The sequence below is a fragment of the Macrotis lagotis genome, chromosome 2 (assembly GCF_037893015.1).
Source record: "Macrotis lagotis isolate mMagLag1 chromosome 2, bilby.v1.9.chrom.fasta, whole genome shotgun sequence".
Taxonomy (NCBI): domain Eukaryota; kingdom Metazoa; phylum Chordata; class Mammalia; order Peramelemorphia; family Peramelidae; genus Macrotis; species Macrotis lagotis.
The window spans coordinates 319,429,355-319,450,438 of record NC_133659.1 but is presented as its reverse complement, the minus strand read 5'-3'; the positions used below and the strand labels follow the sequence as shown (position 1 = coordinate 319,450,438).

General features: G+C 35.7%; 1 protein-coding gene across 1 annotated transcript in view; it reads left to right on the top strand.

The window, feature by feature from the left end:
• Window positions 1–21,084, top strand: part of LOC141511780 (sodium-coupled monocarboxylate transporter 1-like) — a 43,423-nt gene continuing 22,339 nt past the window's right edge. The window contains exons 1-8 of the mRNA XM_074220821.1: window positions 1–351; window positions 7,062–7,127; window positions 10,828–10,879; window positions 11,332–11,399; window positions 12,202–12,356; window positions 13,343–13,483; window positions 16,892–17,021; window positions 17,570–17,658. Of these exons, the coding sequence (XP_074076922.1) occupies window positions 1–351; window positions 7,062–7,127; window positions 10,828–10,879; window positions 11,332–11,399; window positions 12,202–12,356; window positions 13,343–13,483; window positions 16,892–17,021; window positions 17,570–17,658 (1,052 nt within the window). The remainder of the gene's footprint in view (window positions 352–7,061; window positions 7,128–10,827; window positions 10,880–11,331; window positions 11,400–12,201; window positions 12,357–13,342; window positions 13,484–16,891; window positions 17,022–17,569; window positions 17,659–21,084) is intronic.

The window sequence follows — 21,084 nt, the reverse complement described above, 5'->3', positions numbered from 1 at the left end:
ATGAGCAACTCTCAGGAAGCGGGGACCTTCGGGGTCTGGGACTATTTGGTGTTTGCAGGGATGCTGTTCATCTCCGCGGCCATAGGCGTTTATTATGCCTTCTCCAGAGGCGGCCCACAGACCCCCAAGGACTTCATGATGGGTGGGCGGAAGATGACGGCCGTGCCCGTGGCGCTGTCCCTCACTGCCAGCTTCATTTCGGCCATCACCGTCCTGGGGACGCCTTCCGAGGTCTATCGCTTCGGGGCCATATTCACCATGTGGGCCTTCAGCCATGTCTTGGTGGTCCTCATCACAGCAGAGGTTTTCCTCCCGGTCTTTTACAGGTTGGAAATCACCAGCACCTATGAGGTGAGGGACATCTCCTTGACATTGCCCTTCCTTCCGAGTCTTAATGAAAGTGGAGAAGACAGCTCACTGCACTGATGGTTTAGATTTAGATTTTATTTTTTATTTTATTTTAGATTTTTAGATGAAATTTCGATTTCATTTTTATTTTATTTTAGATTTTTAGATGAAATTTCGATTTCATTTTTATTTTATTTTAGATTTTTAGATGAAATTTCGATTTCATTTTTATTTTATTTTAGATTTTTAGATTTAGATGTTTAGCTGTTTTAGTTTTAGATGTTTTAAATTTTATTTTTAGATTTTTGAATTTAGATATTTTGTTTCTAGGTTTAGAGTTTATTTTTTATTTACTTTTAGATTTTTAGATGAAATTTCGATTTCATTTTTATTTTATTTTAGATTGTTAGATTTAGATGTATAGCTGTTTTAGATTTTTTAAATTTTATTTTAGATTTTTGGATTTAGATATTTTGTTTCTAGGTTTAGATTTTATTTTTTATTTATTTTTAGATTTAGATGTTTATATGTTTTAGTTTTAGATTTTTAAAATTTTATTTTAGATTTTTGGATTTAGATATTTTAGTTTTTAGGTTTGGAATTTACTTTTTGTTTTAGATGTTTAGATTTGGATTTTATTTTTTATTTTATTTTAGATTTTTGGATTTAGATTTTATTTTAGATTTTTAGATTTAAATAGATTTTTTAGATTTGGATTTTTTAAATTTTATTTTAGATTTAGATTTTTAAATTTTATTTTAGATTTTTTAGATTTGGATATTTAGGTTTTTAGACTTAGATTTTATTTTTTATTTTATTTTAGATTTTTAGATTTAGATATTTAGAGTTCATGTTTTGTTTTATTTTAGATTTTTAGATTTAGATTTTATTTTAGATTTAGATATTTAGACTTTCTAGATTTGGATTTTTTAATTTTATTTTAGATTTAGATATTTAGATGTTTTAGCTTCAGATTTTATTTTTATTTTACTTTAGATTTTTAGATTAGAGATTTAGTATTTTTAGGTTTAGAGTTTATTTTTATTTTATTTTAGATTTTTAGATTTAGATATTTAGATTTTTTAGATTTAGAGTTTGTTTTAATTTTAGATTTTTAAATTTTAATTTAGATATTTAGAATTTTTAGATTTAAAGTTTATGTTTTATTCTAGAGTTTTTTATTTTATTTTAGATTTTTAGATTAGATATTTAGATTTTTTAGATTTAGTTTTATTTTAGATTTTTAGATTTAGATTTTTTTATTTTAGATATTTAGAATTTTTTAGATTTAGATTTCATTTTTAAAATTTATTTTAGATTTTTAGATTTCGATATCTAGATTTAGAGCTGGAATGGATTCATCTAGCCAATGATCACAGAGAGAAAGCTCCAGCCAAAAAAAGTAACCTCTCCAAGGTCACACAGTAGCAAGTGCTATAGATTTTCTCACTCCAAATCTAGAACTTTTTTATGCCCCCACTACTGCCTCCCCTTATATCAAAAGCCTTCTCCTTTGCTTCTCAACCATATCTTGGGGAGGGAGGGTGCTAAAGAGACAGAAGGACCCTGGTTAATTAATTGTTCTCAAATGTATTGGTTCAGAGAGAAGTAGGTTGTCTTGCTTCAAGACAGGCATATAAAGTAATGTGTTAAGGAGCTGTGTAAATCCCTATCCCCTGAAATTGGAACTTGGATCCATAGACACCACTCCAAATCAAGAGTTAGAGTGAACTGTGCAAATAAAATTACTCTTACAATTTAATTTTTTTTTGGGGGGGTTGCAAGGCAATGGGGTTAAGTGACTTGCCCAAGGTCACACAGCTACATAATTAAGTGTCTGGGCTGGATTTGAACTCAGGTCCTCCTGACTGCAGGGCTAGTGCTCTATTCATTGTACCACCTAGCCACCCCAAACTTACAATTTAGTGGAAAAGGAGCAGAAAAGCTGTACTGGGAGGTGGGCTTTAATCTGAATGTCTTCATTTTGGCTTCCACAAGACAAATAAAACACTAGTTCCTATCTCAGAAATCACAGTCTATGCCTTCCCTATGAAGCTGTTCCAACATAATACATTTTTTCTGGCTTCCTCTTTCCCCATTTGTCAAAAGAGGAATTAGAGAAACCACCCTGCTCTTGCCTTATGGCCCCCGAGGTAGTAGCGCTTACTGCATGGCAACTCAGTCAGGAAGATGAGGGTTCAAGTTTTGTCTTTGTGAGCTCTTATATTTGACTGTGAGCTACTTGAGACTGGAAGCTTTCTCTTTCCTTTCTTTGAGTCACCAAATAATAAATGCTTTTTTTGACTAACTAAAATATTAGCTGTGTGACCGCAAGTCACTTTTCTGTCATATTCTTTCTGATATTTCTGATCAAAAATTGGTCTATCAGCCTCTAATTGGGTTTGTAAGTTTCTTCCCTTCTCAAGGTCTGTGTTTCTCCAGTTATAAATCTGTAGGCAGTCTGTATCTGTGTGAAACAACCTAGTTCCATTCTAATTGTGGTTGCAATTTGGTTTTTACAGTTGTATAAATAATTGTAGTAAAGATCATCCTGAGAAGGGGTCTGGTTATCTATGTAAGAGAGTGAATAAATTCTTATCCTTATGACATCTTGGAAAGGGAGAAATCCCAATGTTTTATATGTCTGTGTTATAGCTAATAGTTGTCTTGTTGCTAATTGGATCTTTGTCAGTTCTGAAATAGATCTTATGAATGGATTAGAGAATCATAAAGTAGTCAAAGATACCTTTCTTTACTAATGTGGAACCTGATTGATTAGTTGCCAAAATTTTATTATTCTTTTTGAGATTTCTATAAATATTGTTTCTTCATTAAGCTCTTGGTTAGTATTTTTAATGATACAACCACCCGTGGGTTCAGTAATATCCTAGAGAATAATACTTCATGAGAAAATTAATTTTTATCACTTCATTTTTAGGCAAGAAAATGATGGTTTATATACTTAATGTCTCAATACCTCCAAGCAGCTCTCTAAGACATTAAATTGCAGAATTTTGAATTTTATAATTCTAACTAACTCCTTTGATGAAATCAAAGATCTGGACTTACATATATATATATATATATATATATATATATATATATATATATGACTCATACTTTTTGCAAATTATTGGCTATTTGATACTTTTTCATGGTAATTTTTATTATACCTTTTTATCTGTGCTATATTCCTTTGCTACAAGGACTGGGACTGTGCTTTCTCTAATTTTTTAGAGATCTTCCCCATTGCCTAATACAGGGCTCTGTATATCATTACAGATTTTTGAGCATAATGGAACCTCAGCAGCTACTTAAGAGTTTATTTCCTTCCAGTACGTAATTGAATCAATAACTTATTTTTTGAATTGAGGAAAAAAAAACATAGGAATTGGGTAGTAAAAAAGGAAAAAGGCATTTAAAAGTGATTTCAGGAAGCTCATACTTACCTTCTTATGGGATAAAGCATAATTTGAGGTCCTAGGGAGGACCATCTATCAATCAATCAATCAAGTATTTATTAAAGGTTTCCTTTGTTCAAGGTACTGGATCAGGAATATAAAGAAAAATGAAAACATCTAAGACTTCCTTATTTATTTTTTTGTTTTTTGCAAGGCAATGGGGTTAAAAGACTTACCTAAGGTTACACAGCTAGGTAAGTATGAAGAGCTTGAGGTTGTATTTGAACTCAGATCCTCTTGACTCCAGGATCAGTGCTCTATCCACTGCCTCCCTGGCCCCAATCTCATACCACATTTCAGTACAGAAGTCAGCAACTCTTGAGTTACTCCAAGTGTTTGCTATAGATGAGAGAACTGGTGGACAATATAATAGTGAGAGTAGTTCAGGTGCCTCAGGAGGCAGTGAAGTTCATTGGAAATATTTTTGGATAGGAAGCCAATGGAAATGGGTTCAATTTTTGGCTCTGCAATTTAGTACCTATATGACCTTGGGCAAGTGACCTAACTCTACAGAGGTCAGTTTTCTTCCCCTTTAAATGAAAGTGTTGGACTAGACCATCTCTATGGGCCCTCCCAGCTCCAAATCTAGAGTTCCATAATCCCAGTTGGTTCTCAGGGGCAGGACACAAAGAGATAGAAAAATTAGAGTAGAAAATTTCCCCTATTAATTCCTATTGGACAAAGCATCAATCTGCCACAAAAATTCATTGAATTTGGATTCACAAAACTTGAGTTCAAATTAAGTTCCTGGACTAAGTCACTACTTTTCTTTGGACTTTAGCATTCTTATTTGAAAATGGAAGGACTGAAACAATAATAAATCTATGTGGGATCAATCCAGAAGAGATCTCAGAAGCCATTTCTTGTAGCCTAACACATACATATAAAGTAATGTTTTTCTTGTTACCATTTCAGAATGGCTATGGCTACATTTAGGAGTTGTATGGTTCTTCACACAGATGGAAGGTGGGTTGGGATTTCTCCGAAATTAGTCCTTCCCTTGGAATGGTAATAGTTTCAAAATGAGGAGACTTGTGGGCAGGTGGGAGGATGTGTAAAGCAACAATTGGCACTAGAGTGATGACCAAAGGAAAAATATAAGGAGAATTTTTTAGTTTAGTTTAGTGATCTTCCATTTCTATTGGCCTATGGTTCTGAGCTAACATCAGACCATTATACAAATCTTGCCTTTTTATAGTGCAGGGGTCCATAATCTGAGATCTGTGAATTTTTTCTTCTTTTTTTTAAGACATTTGGAAATTAATCTTTCAATATAATTGATTTTCTGTTTAAGTGAATGTATTTTATTTTCTGCATTTAAGAATAGTATTTTGAGAAAGGGATCCATAGGCTTCACTGGACTGCCACCAAGGTGTCCATGGCAAAAAACTCCTGATTCAGAGTTCTATAGCTTTCAAATCTCTTTCCTATAAAGGATCTCATTTGATTCTCACAGCAAATTTTTCTTTTCTTTTTTTTTTTAAATTTTATTTATTTAAGACTGTGTGGGATAAAAATCCACTTAAAAAATGTAGAGACTCCTCTGAACAAAAAAGAAAGTTGATTTTGTCTTTTCTCCAGAAAAGGGCACGCTCCAAGTCTCACAAAGGTAGTGGAGATCAAGGAGCTGTCCTGATGTGACAGTCAAGCAAGATTATATGGCCTGATACCCCCCTCCCTAGCCCCCTCTCTTCCAACCTGACTGGTTAAGGTTTACAGAGTTACAATCTTTACGTGAAAAATCTACCCGGTAACAAAGAGAAGAATAAAATGTTTTCATAGAATATCACCATCTGGATGGTGAGGATATCAGAAGATTTCTAATGACCTTTTGTTGTCTATCTGAGTATGCAAGGTCTTCTAAAAAAATCTGCTATCTTCTTAGTGAGTGGAATATTCCCTCTTAAGAGTTAATATTCCTAGTGAAGTCCTCTCGGGGTTAAAGAAAAGCCAAAATAAACTTTCTTTTTTGCTCAGAGGAGTCTCTATATTTTTATCCCACACATTAGTTTAATACTTATCATCAAACAAGAGGAGACAGTCTACTGTTCCCCCAGCCTATCATCAAATAGATGGCTAACTAAGAATGCAAGGTCTCTTCTCTGAAAGTATTCCACTATTTCCCTCCCTAACAGAATCAGGAAGGTGTCTGGCTGGGAATGCAAAATCTTTCTGGAAATAGTCCACTTTCTGGAAATAGTCCTAACAGAATCAGGAGGGTGTCTGACTGAAAATGCAAGGCCTCTCTCCCTCTTTTTCTTCTAAGAATAGTCTAAGGGTAATAGTGTCTTTGTTTTAATGATTTTTCTTTAACCCTGAGAGGACTTCACTAGGAATATTAACTCTTAAGAGGGAATTTTCCACTCAAGACAATGGGGTCAAGAGACTTGCCCAAGGTCACACTACTAGGTAATTATTAAATGTTTGACACTAGATTTGAACTCAGGTCCTGACTCCAGGGCTGGGCTCTATCTGCTATGCCACCTACCTGCCCCTGATTCTCACAGCAAATCTTAAGGGAGGTGTGGCTGATATTGGTCTTGGAAGCTTGCCCAGGGTTCCATAGCTAGTTAAGTGAGAGAACCAGATTGTGAATCCAGATCCCCCTAACCCCCAAACCACCATCCCATACCATTGTCTGTTCACTTTCTCTCTCTCTCTCTCTCTCTCTCTCTCTCTCTCTCTCTTTAAGGTTTTTGCAAGGCAAATGGGGCTAAGTGACTTGCTCAAGGCCACACAGCTAGGTAATTTTTAAGTGTCTGAGGCCAGATTTGAACTCAGGTCCTCCTGACTCCAGGACCCGTGCTCTATCCACTGCACCACCTAGCTGCCCCCACTTTTTCTCTCTTGACCCAAATCACACAAAGAGTGTGCACTACCAAAAAAGTAGCTGCTTTCAGATTCCAACTCATGTCCCTGTCTCTAAATCTGTACTTTCTCCCCATAGATATATTCTGTTAGAGAACTATGGCATGCACACATACACACAATTGCACTCTCATAGATTGGTGATGACTGATATGACTGATCGGTTAGAGAGGCAGCTGTTTCAATGAAAAGGACTATGGACTTGATGTCTGAGAACCTGAGTTCAAATCTGCCTTTGCCACTTACTATCAGTATAACTTTGAGGACAGATACAACCTTTGAGGTCTTTTCTAGCTTGAAATCTATGTTATAATCATAGTGTAGGACACTGCTATGTGAAACTATTGATCACGTGTATTTAACAATTTTAAATTTTTTTTTAAGTATTTAGAGCTTCGATTCAATAAACACATTCGTCTCTGTGGAACAATACTCTTCATCTTTCAAACGGTTAGTAAAACTCTCCAGCATCCTTTTATATATTTATTTAATAATATAAAGTGTTTGGGGAAATTAAGCTCTTTGAGTGTTTTTTGGTTTAGTGTTCTCTTTTAAGGAATTGATTTATGGAATGTTTAAATGACAAAGAAAAAGGAAAAAGAGAAGAATTAGAAATGGGAGCCTGTTATCTCAGAGCAATGACCATGGAAATTCTTTTGTTTATTTATTTTTGCAACGTAATGGGGTAAGTGACTTGCCCTAGGTCACACAGCTAGGTAATTATTAAGTGTCTGGGGTCACATTTGAACTCAGGTCCTCCTGACTCCAGGGTGGGTGCTCTATCCACTATGCCACCTGGCTGCCCCAACCATGGAAATTCTTAAAAGATCTTCAGAAAATATTCTTGTTTCCTAAACAAAAAGGATAATTGGAACCAAAGGGTTCCCATAAGACCCTAACTCAAAGGATAAAAATATTATCACTGAAAATTCTCTGGTGTTACTAATAACTATCAGATCTATGGGGACTTGAAGTTTGTAAGTGCTTTCCTTACAAATCTATAGGTGCAGGGATCAGCTAGATGGCACAGTGCATTGACCGTGATGTCAGGAGGACCCTAGTTCAAATTCAATCTCAGACACTTACTAACTGTATGACCTTGGACAAGTCACTTACTCCCGACTGTCTAAAAAATTGGAATATAAAAATCTATGTGTACTATATGAAGGTGGGCACAGAAAGGGAGGGGGACTCTTTACTTTGCTATGTTGACTCCGATGATGCTTGGTCTCAATTCAAATCTCAATTCTTGGGGCGGCTAGGTGGCGCAGTGGATAGAGCACCAGCCCTGGAGTCAGGAGTCCCTGAGTTCTAATCCGACCTCAGACACTTAATAATGACCTAGCTGTGTGGCCTTGGGCAAGCCACTTAATCCCATTTGCCTTGCAAAATCCTAAAAATAAAAAAAAATCTCAGTTCTCCAGAAGGTAAGGCAAGAATATAGAAGAGATGGGAAAGAACTGGTCTTGATATTAGCTCGTATCTGTATGTATGTTGCCGGTGGTTTCCATGTGTTAAGTTGAGTCATCCCCTTGTTACTCTCAGAAGTATTCACCTGAGTTCAAATCTGGCCTCAGACACTTAATAATTACCTAGCTGTGTGGCCTTGGGCAAGCCACTTAACCCCATTTGCCTTGAAAAAACTTAAAAAAAAAGTATTCAGAGAAGTGATGGATTATCATTTTGCTCAAAGGTAATTCCTGCATATCCCCATGGTTTCCTCTGTGGAGCAAAGACCTTCAAGACAGAAGGCATCCATATGAAGCTTTGTTATAAAGAATAATGCTAAGTTGCTGGGAAGCAGACCCATTATGAGAAAAAATGTGCTTTATTTAAAATTTTAATTTAATGGAATAAGACAATCATTTTCCTGACATAGTATAATTAAAAAAGATGATTGCTTATGAAACTGCAAACCCATTACATGCAATTTGCTATTTCCTATAAATATACACCAAAGTTATTTTATAAATTTCTCTTTTTCTTCTTCTTTCCCCTCCACCCTCATCCTATATGGTAAAGCAGATTGTCTTATATCAGTGAATATAATAGACTGCCATGAAGAATATCTAGAAATATGAATTTAATTAAATAAAAAAAATGGAGATAGGAACCTATAAGCACAGGAGACCAGAGATGAAAGGGATCTTAATGACTGCTGAGTCTATCCCTTAATTGAGTAGCTATCCCCTCTGCAACATTACTCAATAAGTGAACATCCAGCCTCCCTATAGTGGCCTCCAGTGATAGGGATCTCACTCTCTTCTTTTGAATGTTATTTTGTTTTTTCAATTTCATGCAAAGATAATTTTCAGCATTCATCTTTTTGGAAACTTTTGAGTTTCACATCTTTCTACCTTCCTCCCTTTCATCACCTCTCCCCATAACAATGAGAAATCTGATATTCTCATTATCTTTTTGTTGTCACTATCTATTCCACTGCGGGGATAGTTAGGTGGTGCAATGGACAGAGTGCTGAGTCTAAAGTCAGTAAGATTCATCTTCAAATCAAGCCTCAGACATTTACTAGCTGGGTGATCCCGGACAAATCACTTAATCCTGTTTACCTCAGTTTCCTCATCTGTAAAATGAGCAGAAGAAGGAAATGCCAAACACTTCAGTGTCTGCCAAGAAAAACCCAAATGGGGCCACAGAGAAATGAACAAGATTCCATTGCTGGGCAGCTCCAAATGGGGAAGTTTTCACCTTTGACAAAGTCTGTCCCTCTGCAATTTTCATACATTTCTTGGATTTTGCCTTCAGGAATGAAGCAAAATACATCATATCCTGTGTCCAAATCATAGCCTTTCAGGTGTCTGAATTCAGCTATCAGCTATCATTGCTATCCTGAGCACCATCCAAGTCTTTTCTTCTTCAGGTTAAATATCCCTAGGGCCTTTGAGCCCTGAAAGACATGAAGGATGGTGCCCTGAGCCCGTTACAATACTATAGATGTGATCTGTCAGCAGAAGTTCTTGAAGAAATATTTATTATGAAAATATGTATTTAAACCCCACAAGCGAGACACTAGTAAATGCAAAGAAGAATGAAACATGAAGATTACTTTCATGAAACTCTCAGTCTATAAGGGAGATAAGACACATATACAAAAAATTTAAACAGTACTCCAACTGGGAGAGTTTTGCTGTAATCTCATAAAATATCTCTCTGTGCATGTTGGCTAACAACATTTTAAACATCAATTTAAGCATTTTTTTTACAACACATTTCCAAATATGAAAGAAGAGAGAAAAATGTTATACAAAATCACCAAGAAAGGGAAAAGAATGCAGAAGTGCCTCACCCAATGGATTTGGGGGTCTAAAATAAGAAAAACTCCTTAAAGTTCTGAGGGAGTCAAAAGGGGAATGGGGAAGAGAGGAGGCCAGCTAGGAAGAAAACATAATATTGTAAAGGCCTTTGCAAACCTTAAAGCAGTATATAAATGCTAGCTACTATTATTATTAGATTTAGAAGAGATTCTAGCATAATTCATTGATCAATTGTCACTGATGAACGAATGAAAAAAAATCATTTACTATGTTCTGGGAACTATGGTAAGTAGTGGAAATTTAAGGTGATCTATTCCAGTGCCGGACAGCTATAACGGATGAAGTTTCATTTTGGACAAAATCTCTCCCTTTGCAATTACCTGCTATAAGCAAAATGGTTCAGGAAATTTATCTTCCAAAAAGGGAAGGCAACCCGTATGAGGGGCTAGAAGTGGACATCAGTGAAAATGGTTGGGAAGTAGCACGATTAACCTGGAAATGAGAAGATAAGATAAAGGTTTTCTAATCAGAATCCAGGGTGCTGGGATAGAATTTTGAATTCTTTGTGGGAGAGGGATGAAGTGAGAGTATGGTTTGGAGATGACTGTGTGTTTAAATCCTTTTTTGGGTTTTGATTAAACATCAAATCAATAAAGTATACAAATTAATTGGTGGATTTCATACTGAAACCCAATGATCTAGAACAGGGAATTAGGCATGGACATGAAAAAGTTCTTCTGTGTTCAAAATATACATGTAATCATAGGAAGAGGGGAGAAATAAAAATCTGAATATTAAGAAGACTGTGTAATAAAAAAGTTCTCATGTATTTAAAGAAGTTCATGTCTATATTCTGTATTCTGGCTTTCTTTTTCTAGATTCTATATACTGGGATTGTTATTTATGCTCCAGCTTTGGCTTTGAATCACGGTAAAATTTTACACATTTAATAGGGTTACATGTGGTTAATTTTGAATGAGACTCTCCAAACAGAATGAGGGAGCAGCCCCCAAGGCAGGGATTTTTGAGAAGGTATGGTTTTCAGAGTTGATGTGATTGTGCAGAAAGATGTATTTCTAGCAACAACGGTGAACTCCAGGGAGCAACCAGGTATGAAAGGATGGGATAGCTCCCTGGACCTCTTCCTCAAATGAAGGATTTGGGAAGGATTTTGTCAGATAGCACAAAGACTAGTTGCAGAGCCAAGATATGAAACCAGATCCTCTCCCTCCTAATCCAGCCCTGTTTCAATTGCAGATGTATTTGTTTTGTGAAATCTTTACTGTAAAAAAAAATCTTACTGAAATTTGGGATGGGTTCTTGAGAGTTGGTTGAAATGTATACATTTCATGGGAATTAATTTTTCCCCCTTTTTCCTTCAGTCACAGGATTTGACCTATGGGGTGCAATCATTGTCACCGGAGTGGTCTGCACTTTCTATTGCACAATGGTATTTTTTTTTATTTCCATTTGTTTCCATTGGGACATGACACTCATGAAGTTTACATAATTGAAAGTTCTGGAGCTTAGGCACTGTCCCTCTCACTGCCAGAAGTATGTGTTCTCCATACTTCTTTAATTATACATGGATGGTAGGGAATATTTAAAGGGGAAAAAGTTTACATTTTCTCATTATATTTGTTGATTTTGTTGTTGTTGTTATGGTAGTGGTGGTGATAGTGGGGTGAGAATACTCAGGTTGATACGGAGGGAGTTATGTTCTTGATACAATAAAATACATTGATCTAATAAGGACCTATTGTATAGGGGGGGGCCTCTGAGAGGCAGATTCAAGAGGGGAGAAAAAAGGCAGGGACTTGCCTAAGCCCTCCCAAATTTTCCTTCAAATACCTTTAAAATAATGTCTCAAAATAAATTCTGCAGTGAAAGAACATACGAAAGGACAGGGTGAAACAATTTTCCAGTCCAACACAACTTAGAAGGTCAATAGGAAAGGTCTGTAGCACCTGAGTGAGAGGGGAGCAGAGTCCAGTACAAACTGTGCTAGTGCAGACCCTGACTTAAGCAAACCGGGGTGGGGGGGGACCTCCGTTCCCACTTCCCCCCAAGGAATAGGGGACCAGAAGACTGGACTTCACACCTTGGCTACAGTGTGTTAATTTGGATTAGTTAATTTACTCCCTCTAGCCTAAATTTCCTCAGTTGTAAAATTAAAGTTTGGGATTAGGTAACCTTATAAAGTCCATCAATAATCAGACTGATAATATTTTAAATGTACTTTCCTCAACAAGGGTGGTTTCAAAGCTGTTATCTGGACAGATGTCTTTCAAGTTGGAATCATGGTGGCAGGACTTTTGTCTGTGATTATACAGGCTGCTAAGATTCAAGGTGGGATCAACAATATTCTAAATGATTCTTATCATGGAGGAAGATTAAACTTCTGGGAGTAAGTTTTCATTTGTCCTCTGTATATATATGTGTGTGTGTGTGTGTGTGTGTGTGTGTGTGTGTGTGTGTGCATGTGTGTGTTTAGATGAATGTGTGTCATTAGGATAAATTTTCAGTGGAAGCAGTAGGTTTTGAAAATTTAATTAATTTCTGTTACACTTAGATTTGTTAATTTTGAATAATATGTTTTAAATTTAAATTTTACCAAGAAGGGATGCCTTTCTTTAGGCATTTTGAATTTCCCCACTTTCTGGATGACACTTTCTCAGATCAGCAGATAAGTAGAGGAACTCTGTTTGTTAAGTCAAATCAGTTGCCTTAATTTATCTCCGTCAGACTTTAGTTATCTCTGTTAGAATTTTTCTGCGAGATCACATAAAAGATGTAGCATATGCATCAAAGTCTTAAATTTTGGGTAATCTTAAGGCTAGAGTTGCAAATGCAATATTTTCAGTCTCTGAAAACAGTAAAAGAAAGTTTTATAAAGTTCAAAAATCAACTAGAGTGATGGTTATATTGAAAAATCTGTGGCACAACATTGAATTTTAATAAGAAACATCAAAATTTTATGTAATTAACTTTACAAGTTTTTTTTAAAAGTTTGTAACGTTTATATTCCTGAAGTTATTAAGTCTTAAGACTATCTTAGATCTTTTGTGGTGCTCTCTTATCTCGTTTGGTCCTTATTATAATCCTTCCTATTTTATAGTTGTGGAAACTGAGGCAGACAAAGGTTAAGTGACTTGTCTGAACTCAAAGAGCTAAGTGCCTGAGACTGGATTTGACCTCAGGTCTTCATAACTCTGAATCCAGTGCTCTATCTACTGTGTCATCTAGCTGTCTAGAAACCGGGTCTTATGTTACAAACTTCCAAGTAATGAATTTTCATTTCACTGGACTTAAATGAAAAAGTTTTCAATAGAGTTATATTCTATGTAATAGTCTGACATTTTGTCTCCTTTTTTGTTTTTCCTTTTTATTCAGCTTTAATCCAAATCCTTTGCAAAGGTATAGTTTCTGGACCATCATCATTGGGGGGACCTTCACATCAACCAGTATCTATGGCATCAATCAATCCCAGGTTCAGAGGTACATCGCCTGTAAAAGCAGGTTCCAAGCAAAAATGTAAGAGACTCTGATCTCAATAGTCTTTAGAGGTCTTCCAGTTTTTATAAAGATCTGTTTAATTATATTACATACAATAGTAAATAGGGCAGCTAAGTGGTACCATAATACAAACAGTGCCAGCTCTGGAATCAGAAAGACTCATCTTTGTGAGTTCAAATCCGGTCTCAGATACTAGCTGTGCAATCTTGGACAAGTCACTTAACCAAGTTTGCCTCAGTTTCCTCTTCTATTAAATGAGCTGAAGAAGGAAATGGTAAATCACTCCAGTATCTTTTCCAAGAGTCATGAAGAGTTAGACATGACTAGAAACAATCGAAATGGTAAATAATGCAACAACAATGATATACTAACATAATAGCAATGTAACAGTAAAGGATGCTGCTGATGGTGATGGTGATTAGAGTGGCAGTGGCGATGATGATGATGATGATCATTGTATAATGGGAGGCAGCATGGTCAGGTGGATTAATTGTTGGTAATGAAGTCAGAACTGAATTTAGAACTTTACTCATGTATACCAGCTATGAGATCATATTCCAGTCTCACTTCACTTCTCAGTGCTCTGTTCATGTATATTCATCCAATCAACATTTACAGGCAAATTGTTCATCTCTATTACTGACATTTTACTCAATGATAAAATTACAGGTCTAGACAAAAATGATGATGATAGTAAGAACTTTAATTTTAGCAAAGTGTTTTACATATATTTTGTCTCATTTGAAGCTCAAAACAACATTAGTGGATACTATAGGTATTGTCCCTATTTTACAGATGAAAGAAATGAGACTGAGAAAGTCTAAATGATGTGCTTATAGTACACAGCTGATAAGGGTTAGCAGTGAAATTTGAACCCAGGCCTTTGTGACTTTGTCTTTATTTATTTATATATTTTTATTTAAATTTTTTAGTTTTTTGCCAGACAATAGGGTTAAGTGACTTGCCCAAGGTCACACAGCTAGGTAATTAGTAAGTGTCTGAGGTTGGATTTGAACTCAGGACCTCCTGACTCCAGGGTTGGTGCTCTATTCACTGTGCCACTAGCTGCCCTGACATCAAGTCTTTAGAAAGGTAGTTTGGTACAATGGTCAGAGTGTGTGATTTGAATTTAGATCTAAATTCTGCCACTACTTATGTCAGACAACTTGCCTCTCTGGACTTGTTTCTGTAACATGAAGGATTTAAACAATGTCTTCAGTTTTTATTCTAAAAGAGGAGGAAGGGGAAAGAGCTCATTATCTTCAGCTAGGTGTTACAATGGATGAAATAGCAGATTTAGAGTTAAGAGTCTCTGAGTTTAAATGCTCCCTCATACACCAAGTATTTTTTTTTTTTAGGTTTTTTGCCAGACAAATGGGGTTAAATGGCTTGCCCAAGGCCACACAGCTAGGTCATTATTAAGTGTCTGAGACCAGATTTGAACCCAGGTACTCCTGACTCCAGGGCTGGTGCTTTATCCACTGTGCCACCTAGCTTGTCCCTGAGTATTTTGTTTTTTTAAGAAAGATTTTATTTATTTTGAGTTTTACAATTCCCCCCCGCCCCCATTCTTGCTTCCCTCACTGAGTATTTCCTTTTTTTTTAGGGGTTTTTTTTTTCTGAGTATTTCTTTATAGAAAAAAAATGGTTCTGGAAAAGACAGATAATTATGTCTTTGCACAATAATCCCCTTGCCATAATAAACATAATGCGCAAGTCTTGCCATCACTCATTTGACGTCATAGTCTTCTTCAGTTACAAAGAACAGCAACCCAACAATGGGAATGAATGAGTCATTTGAAAGAGGTAGAATCACTGGATCAAGGACTTCTTTGTTTGTTTGTTTTTTATCATTGATGACTTAGGGAAGATGAATCATTTTGGTCAAAAAGATCTGCCTGGGATTTATAATTGATTTCCATGGCAACATAACAGATTGCTATATGCAGTTGATTCATCTTAAGTGGCATTGAGTTCAATTATAGTAATTGCAAGTAAATATGACTGTGGTTAGGAGCAAGTGCATAGATCTGAATAAATACCTACACTTATTTCCTTATAAAATGGAAGTGCATGCTCTACTCTTCTCACAGTATGCTTTCAGGATTCTGAAGTATCTAGGTACCTGCTTAACTTAGGTAAAAAATTAGAGGAGATGGTTGTTTGGAACCATGCATAAAAGTACAATCTTTGGGATAACCAAATATTTCATTGACCAAATATTTTATCACTATGATGTGGCATGAACACACTCTTTGTTTAATGTTGCAGGATTATTAAAATTTTTTTAATCACATGTAATAATAATTTATAATATTAATTTTTTAAAAATCTAAACTTCCAAATTCTCTCCCCCTTTTCTTCCCTCTCTCAGAAATCAACCAAGTTGATATAGATTATACATGTGCCATCAACCAAAACATATTTACATATTAGTCATATAGTGAAAGAAAGCACCGACTTAAAAAACCCCCCAAACCAAAGCAAGAAAAATAAAGTAAAAAAAAGTATGCTTCAATATGAATTCAGTTTTTTCTCTGGAGGTCAATAGTATTTTTCATTCTGAATCCTTTGGAATCGTGTTGGACCATTGCTAAGAATAGCTAAGCCATTCATAATGTTGCTGTTATTGTGTACAATGTTCTCCTAATTCAACTCCTTCACTTTGTCTAAACTGTTTCCCTTGTTTTTCTGAAACCATCTTACTGGTCATTTCTTACAGCAAATAGTATTCCATCACAATCATATGCTGAAACTTCTTTAGCCATTGCTCAATTGATGAGCTTCTGCTCCATTTCCAGTTCTTTGCCACTATAAAAAAAACAACTTGCTATAAATATTTTTGTAAGGGGCAGCTCAGTGGCACAGTGGGTAGAGCACTGGTCCTGGAGTCAGGAGTACCTGAGTTCAAATCCGGCCTCAGACACTTAATAATGACCTAGCTGTGTGACCTTGGGCAAGCCACTTAACCCTATTGCCTTGCAAAAAAAAAACAAACCCTTAACCCCCCCCCCCCCAATAAATATTTTTGTACAAATTGATCTTTTTCCTTGAAAAAAATGGTGGTATTGCTAGATTAAAGAGTCTGCTGTTCAATTTTATCGTATTTTGCGAATAATTCCTAATTGCTTTCCACAATAGTTGGATTAGTTCTATTGTAGGATTGCTAAAGAAAGCAGCTAATGGAGAATGAAAGAAGAAACTACCCAGTTTGTCTGTCAGGATTCATGTTTAGTGACTTTACCACTATGCCATAATGTAACCTATACTTCTAATGTCAGATTGATAAATCAAAGCAAAACCCCATTTTGATAATATCTATTTCCTTGATGTGATATAGAAGCAAAAATGGTAATGCTTTGGTTTTTCTCCCTATGTGATGTTTCCTTTTACATTCAGATGATGGATTTTTTTTTTTAATTTTAGGTCTCTTTACATAAATCTTGTGGGACAATGGATAATTCTTGTCTGTACTGTATTTTGTGGACTTGCTATTTATTCAAGGTACCATGACTGTGATCCTTGGACTTCAAAGAAAATATCAGCACCAGACCAGGTTCAGTACTGTTGCTCTTTTATGAATTCATTAGCCAAATTCATCAAACATATTTTGAAATGATTTTTCAGAAAAATTCTAAATATTAAGCAAAAAACATGGGAAGACTAAACACTTTTATCTAATAAGTATTGTCAAATCGTCAAAAGATTCAGTAAATTTCAAAATACCTTCAAAGTCATAGCTGAGTGAGGAATTCTGGAAAAATTTTAAGAGCATGTTAATAATGAGTCTGATAGAAAAATAGACTAGAGGAATCTCAGTCATGTTTTAGAAATTAGTTTAATTACAAATATAAATACTGGTGGAAAGCAATGAAGAAATCACACAACTGCAGAGTAGTCTTGAAGGTTTTCAATCAATAAACAACAAAGTTTTGGCATAAGGTGGAACAATTATTTGAAACATTTATTTATGTAAATAACTTATTTTCTGACAAAGTTTAGATAACTGAGAAGTTGATCTAACTCCTTCATCAGTTAGAAAACCCAAGTAAATGTATTTTCTGACCATAAGTAGAAATCTTAATAAATCTGGGACTCTTTCAGCTCATGCCCTATCTAGTGATGGACATTCTCCAAGATTATCCAGGACTCCCAGGACTCTTTGTGGCATGTGTATATGGTGGAACATTGAGGTATGGACTTTGTGTAATTCATGGAGTGTGATTTTTGACATTCAAATGACCTTCATATTTTCATGAGTTAAGTTGGTTTTTAAATAAAGGAAGGATAAAGGTTCAACTCATATAAATATTCTATTAAATGCTTCTAAGAATTGTGAAAGAAGAAACTACCCAGTTTGTCTGTCAGGCTTCATGTTTAGTGACTTTACCACCATGCCATAACGTAACCTAAGGTATCTATAGGATAAAGGAGATAATATTTTAAAAATGCTTAGCACAGTGCCTAGCTCATAGCCATATGAGCTATAAATTCCAATTATGATTGTATTATTGTTATTACTATCATCATTATTATTTTATGTAGTATGTTACCATATTTCCTTTGAGGCTTTAATAATAGATTGCAATATAAATCATCACATAGGTATTTACACATATATATGCACATATATATGTATATTTTTGTATGTAGGTATATGTGAGTGTGTGTATGGAGAGGTGGTATTGCCTGCTGGTTATATTGGTTTTTGAATCAAGAACACCTGGATGCAAATTTTGCTTCTTGAACTTTCTAATGGAGCTACCATGTACAAGTCCCAACCTCTTTCTACCTTGGATAATACTCTAGATATAGAAGTGTTGCTTATATTACTGGAAGGAATTCCTTCCTATTCCAATGAAACCCAAAGTTGCTAATGCATTTATGTACAGGTGTGACTACAAAAATGGAAAAGGAAGGAGAGACAGCTAGCAATTATGTACAAATGGACTAAATACAGGATAAATTGGAAGTAATTCAGAGATGGAAGGTACTAGAATTAAAAGGGATTGGATAAGGTTTCCTGTAGATTACTGGATTTTAGTTGGATACAGGGGGCAGAGATGAGAATTGAGAGTTTCAGACATGAGAATGCCCATAACAGGGAGATAGAATATTTTGTTCATGGAACAGGCAGGGGTTAGTATCACTGGATCAAAGAATATAGGGTGAGAAGTAAAGCACAGGAAGACTGATGAGAGACTACATAACAAAAGGATTTGAATGTCAACAAAGGCTTTTAATATTGATCCTGGAAGTGACAGGGAACTAGTGGAGTTTCTTGAGTAGGGAGGCAGGATGGCTGGACCTTCCTGGTTCAATTCCTGCACTAAAATATACTATTTATCCTATTCTGTCCATATTACTTAATCTTTCTTTGACCTAATCAATGCTCTTAGAGCACAAGTTGCTAAATAGTAGACTGCAAACTGCAGTCATTGTATATTTGCTAGAAGCTTTTTACACCAATATAATCACAGATTGTCCTGTCTAATTATAGCATTTTCATTTTATGTGAAATAACAGCTTTACTGACATTCCTTAGATAATTGAGAAATTGATCCAACTTCTCACAATAAGGAACAATCTTTTTTTTTTAGTTTTTTTTTTTGCAAGGCAATGGGGTCAAGTGGCTTGCCCAAGGCCACATAGCTAGGTCATTATTAAGGGTCTGAGGTCACATTTGAACTCAGATCCTCCTGACTCCAGGGCCGGTGCTCTATTCACTGAGCCACCTAGCCACCCCAATAAGGAACAATCTTAGTAAATCTGAACCATTTTCAGCTCCTTCCCTATCAAGTTAAATTATAGCATATTTTAAGGAGGATGAATAGTAATAGTTCATTATAAAAGTGAAAAAAATTAACCTTTTTTTTGCTTTCATCATGATCAAGTAATATCTTTCTTTTTTGTTGTTGTTTTGGTTTTTTTTTTTAGTTTTTACAAGGCATTTGGGGTTAAATGGCTTGCTCAGGGCCACACAGCTAGGTCATTAAGTGTCTGAGGCCGGATTTGAACCCAGGTACTCCTGACTCCAGGGCTGGTGCTCTATCCACTGCACCACCTAGCTGCTCTTAGTAATGTCTTTCTGAGAGAAGAGAGATAGTGTGGTGTAGTGGAAAGAGATTGACTTGAAACAAGAAAATGTAGACTTTAAAAATCCCAGTCTACCACCAGATTACCTATATGACCTTGGTCAAATCAATTCTTTTCTCTCTGTAAATGGCAGAGTTCGGGATTGAACTGGATGATCACTAAGACTCTTGATGTTCAGGGGTGGCTAGGTGGCGCAGTGGATAGAGCACCGGCCTTGGAGTCAGGAGTGCCTGAGTTCAAATCTGGCCTCAGACACTTAATAATTGCCTAGCTATGTGACCTTGGGCAAGCCACTTGACCCCCTTGCCTTGAAAAATCTTAAAAAAAAAAAAGAGTCCTGGTGTTCTATATTTATGCCCTTATAGTCTTCCAGGAGTACAAAGGTAACATTAACCATGCCATAGTAAAATGTAAACTCCCTTAGGGTAAGGACTGTTTTCCATTTCTGCTTTTGCAACACTAATGTTTTACATTGGGTCTAGCCTCTGGAACCAACTCAGTGAATGCTTGTGGAATTGGACTGAATTCAGGCAGCTACCAGCACAGTAGTAAGGAGACATAGACTCAAATCAGAACCTAGGGCAAGTCATTTGCTTTGTCAAGACCTTGGTTTCCTTATCTGGAAAATGAGAGGGTTGAACTGGATAGTCTCTTCCAATTCTATGATCTTATTTGTAAGATCAGGAAATATATTTTCTTATGTTGCCTGACATTGTTGTTTCTCATCTGTCAAATGAACTGAAGAAGGAAATGGCACCATGCCAGTATCTTTGCCAAGACATCCTCAAATGGGATCACAGAGAGTTAGGTATGACTGAAATGACTAAAACGACAATATAAACAAGTATAGATAATCCAGACATTATTATACTGAAAAACTATGGGAAAATGCTTGAATATAAGAAACACTTTTTTCTTTAGGCAGAAAAATGTAGCAATAAGCCCTTTTTGCTGTAACCATAAACCATGAATATATATGGTTCTTTGCCAGAATATTCTAACTTCTACTTGGCCATGGTGTCTCACTAGCGAACCTGTGAGTTTCTATTATTTTCCCAATTTTGTATGCCTCCATTGTTGTATCTATTTTGCATTCCCTTAACTTGATCTTTTATTTCTCCAAAGATGATAAAAATGTTTGTCTTTTTGCAATGATACCATTAGCATGTCTATGACCTAGTTCTCATCTTGTAGCCACAAGACATAGGAAATGTCTTGGACAAAAAAAAGAAAAATGCAGAGGAGAGAAGAAATTCTTCAACATATGAAGTGAATTATATACCGATGGATATTAACAATTTTTGTTTTTCAACTTCTTCTCCTTTATTTGTTTGGTCTTTATAATGGGTAGCTAGATGATATGATGGATAGAGTGCCTGGTCTGGAGTCAGGAAAACCTGAGTTCAAATGCATCCTCAGTCACTTACTAGCTATGTGACTCTAAGCAAGACACAACCCTGCTTACCTCAGTTTCCACTCTGGTAAAATGAGTTGGAAAAGAAAATGACTTTGCCAAGCAAGTT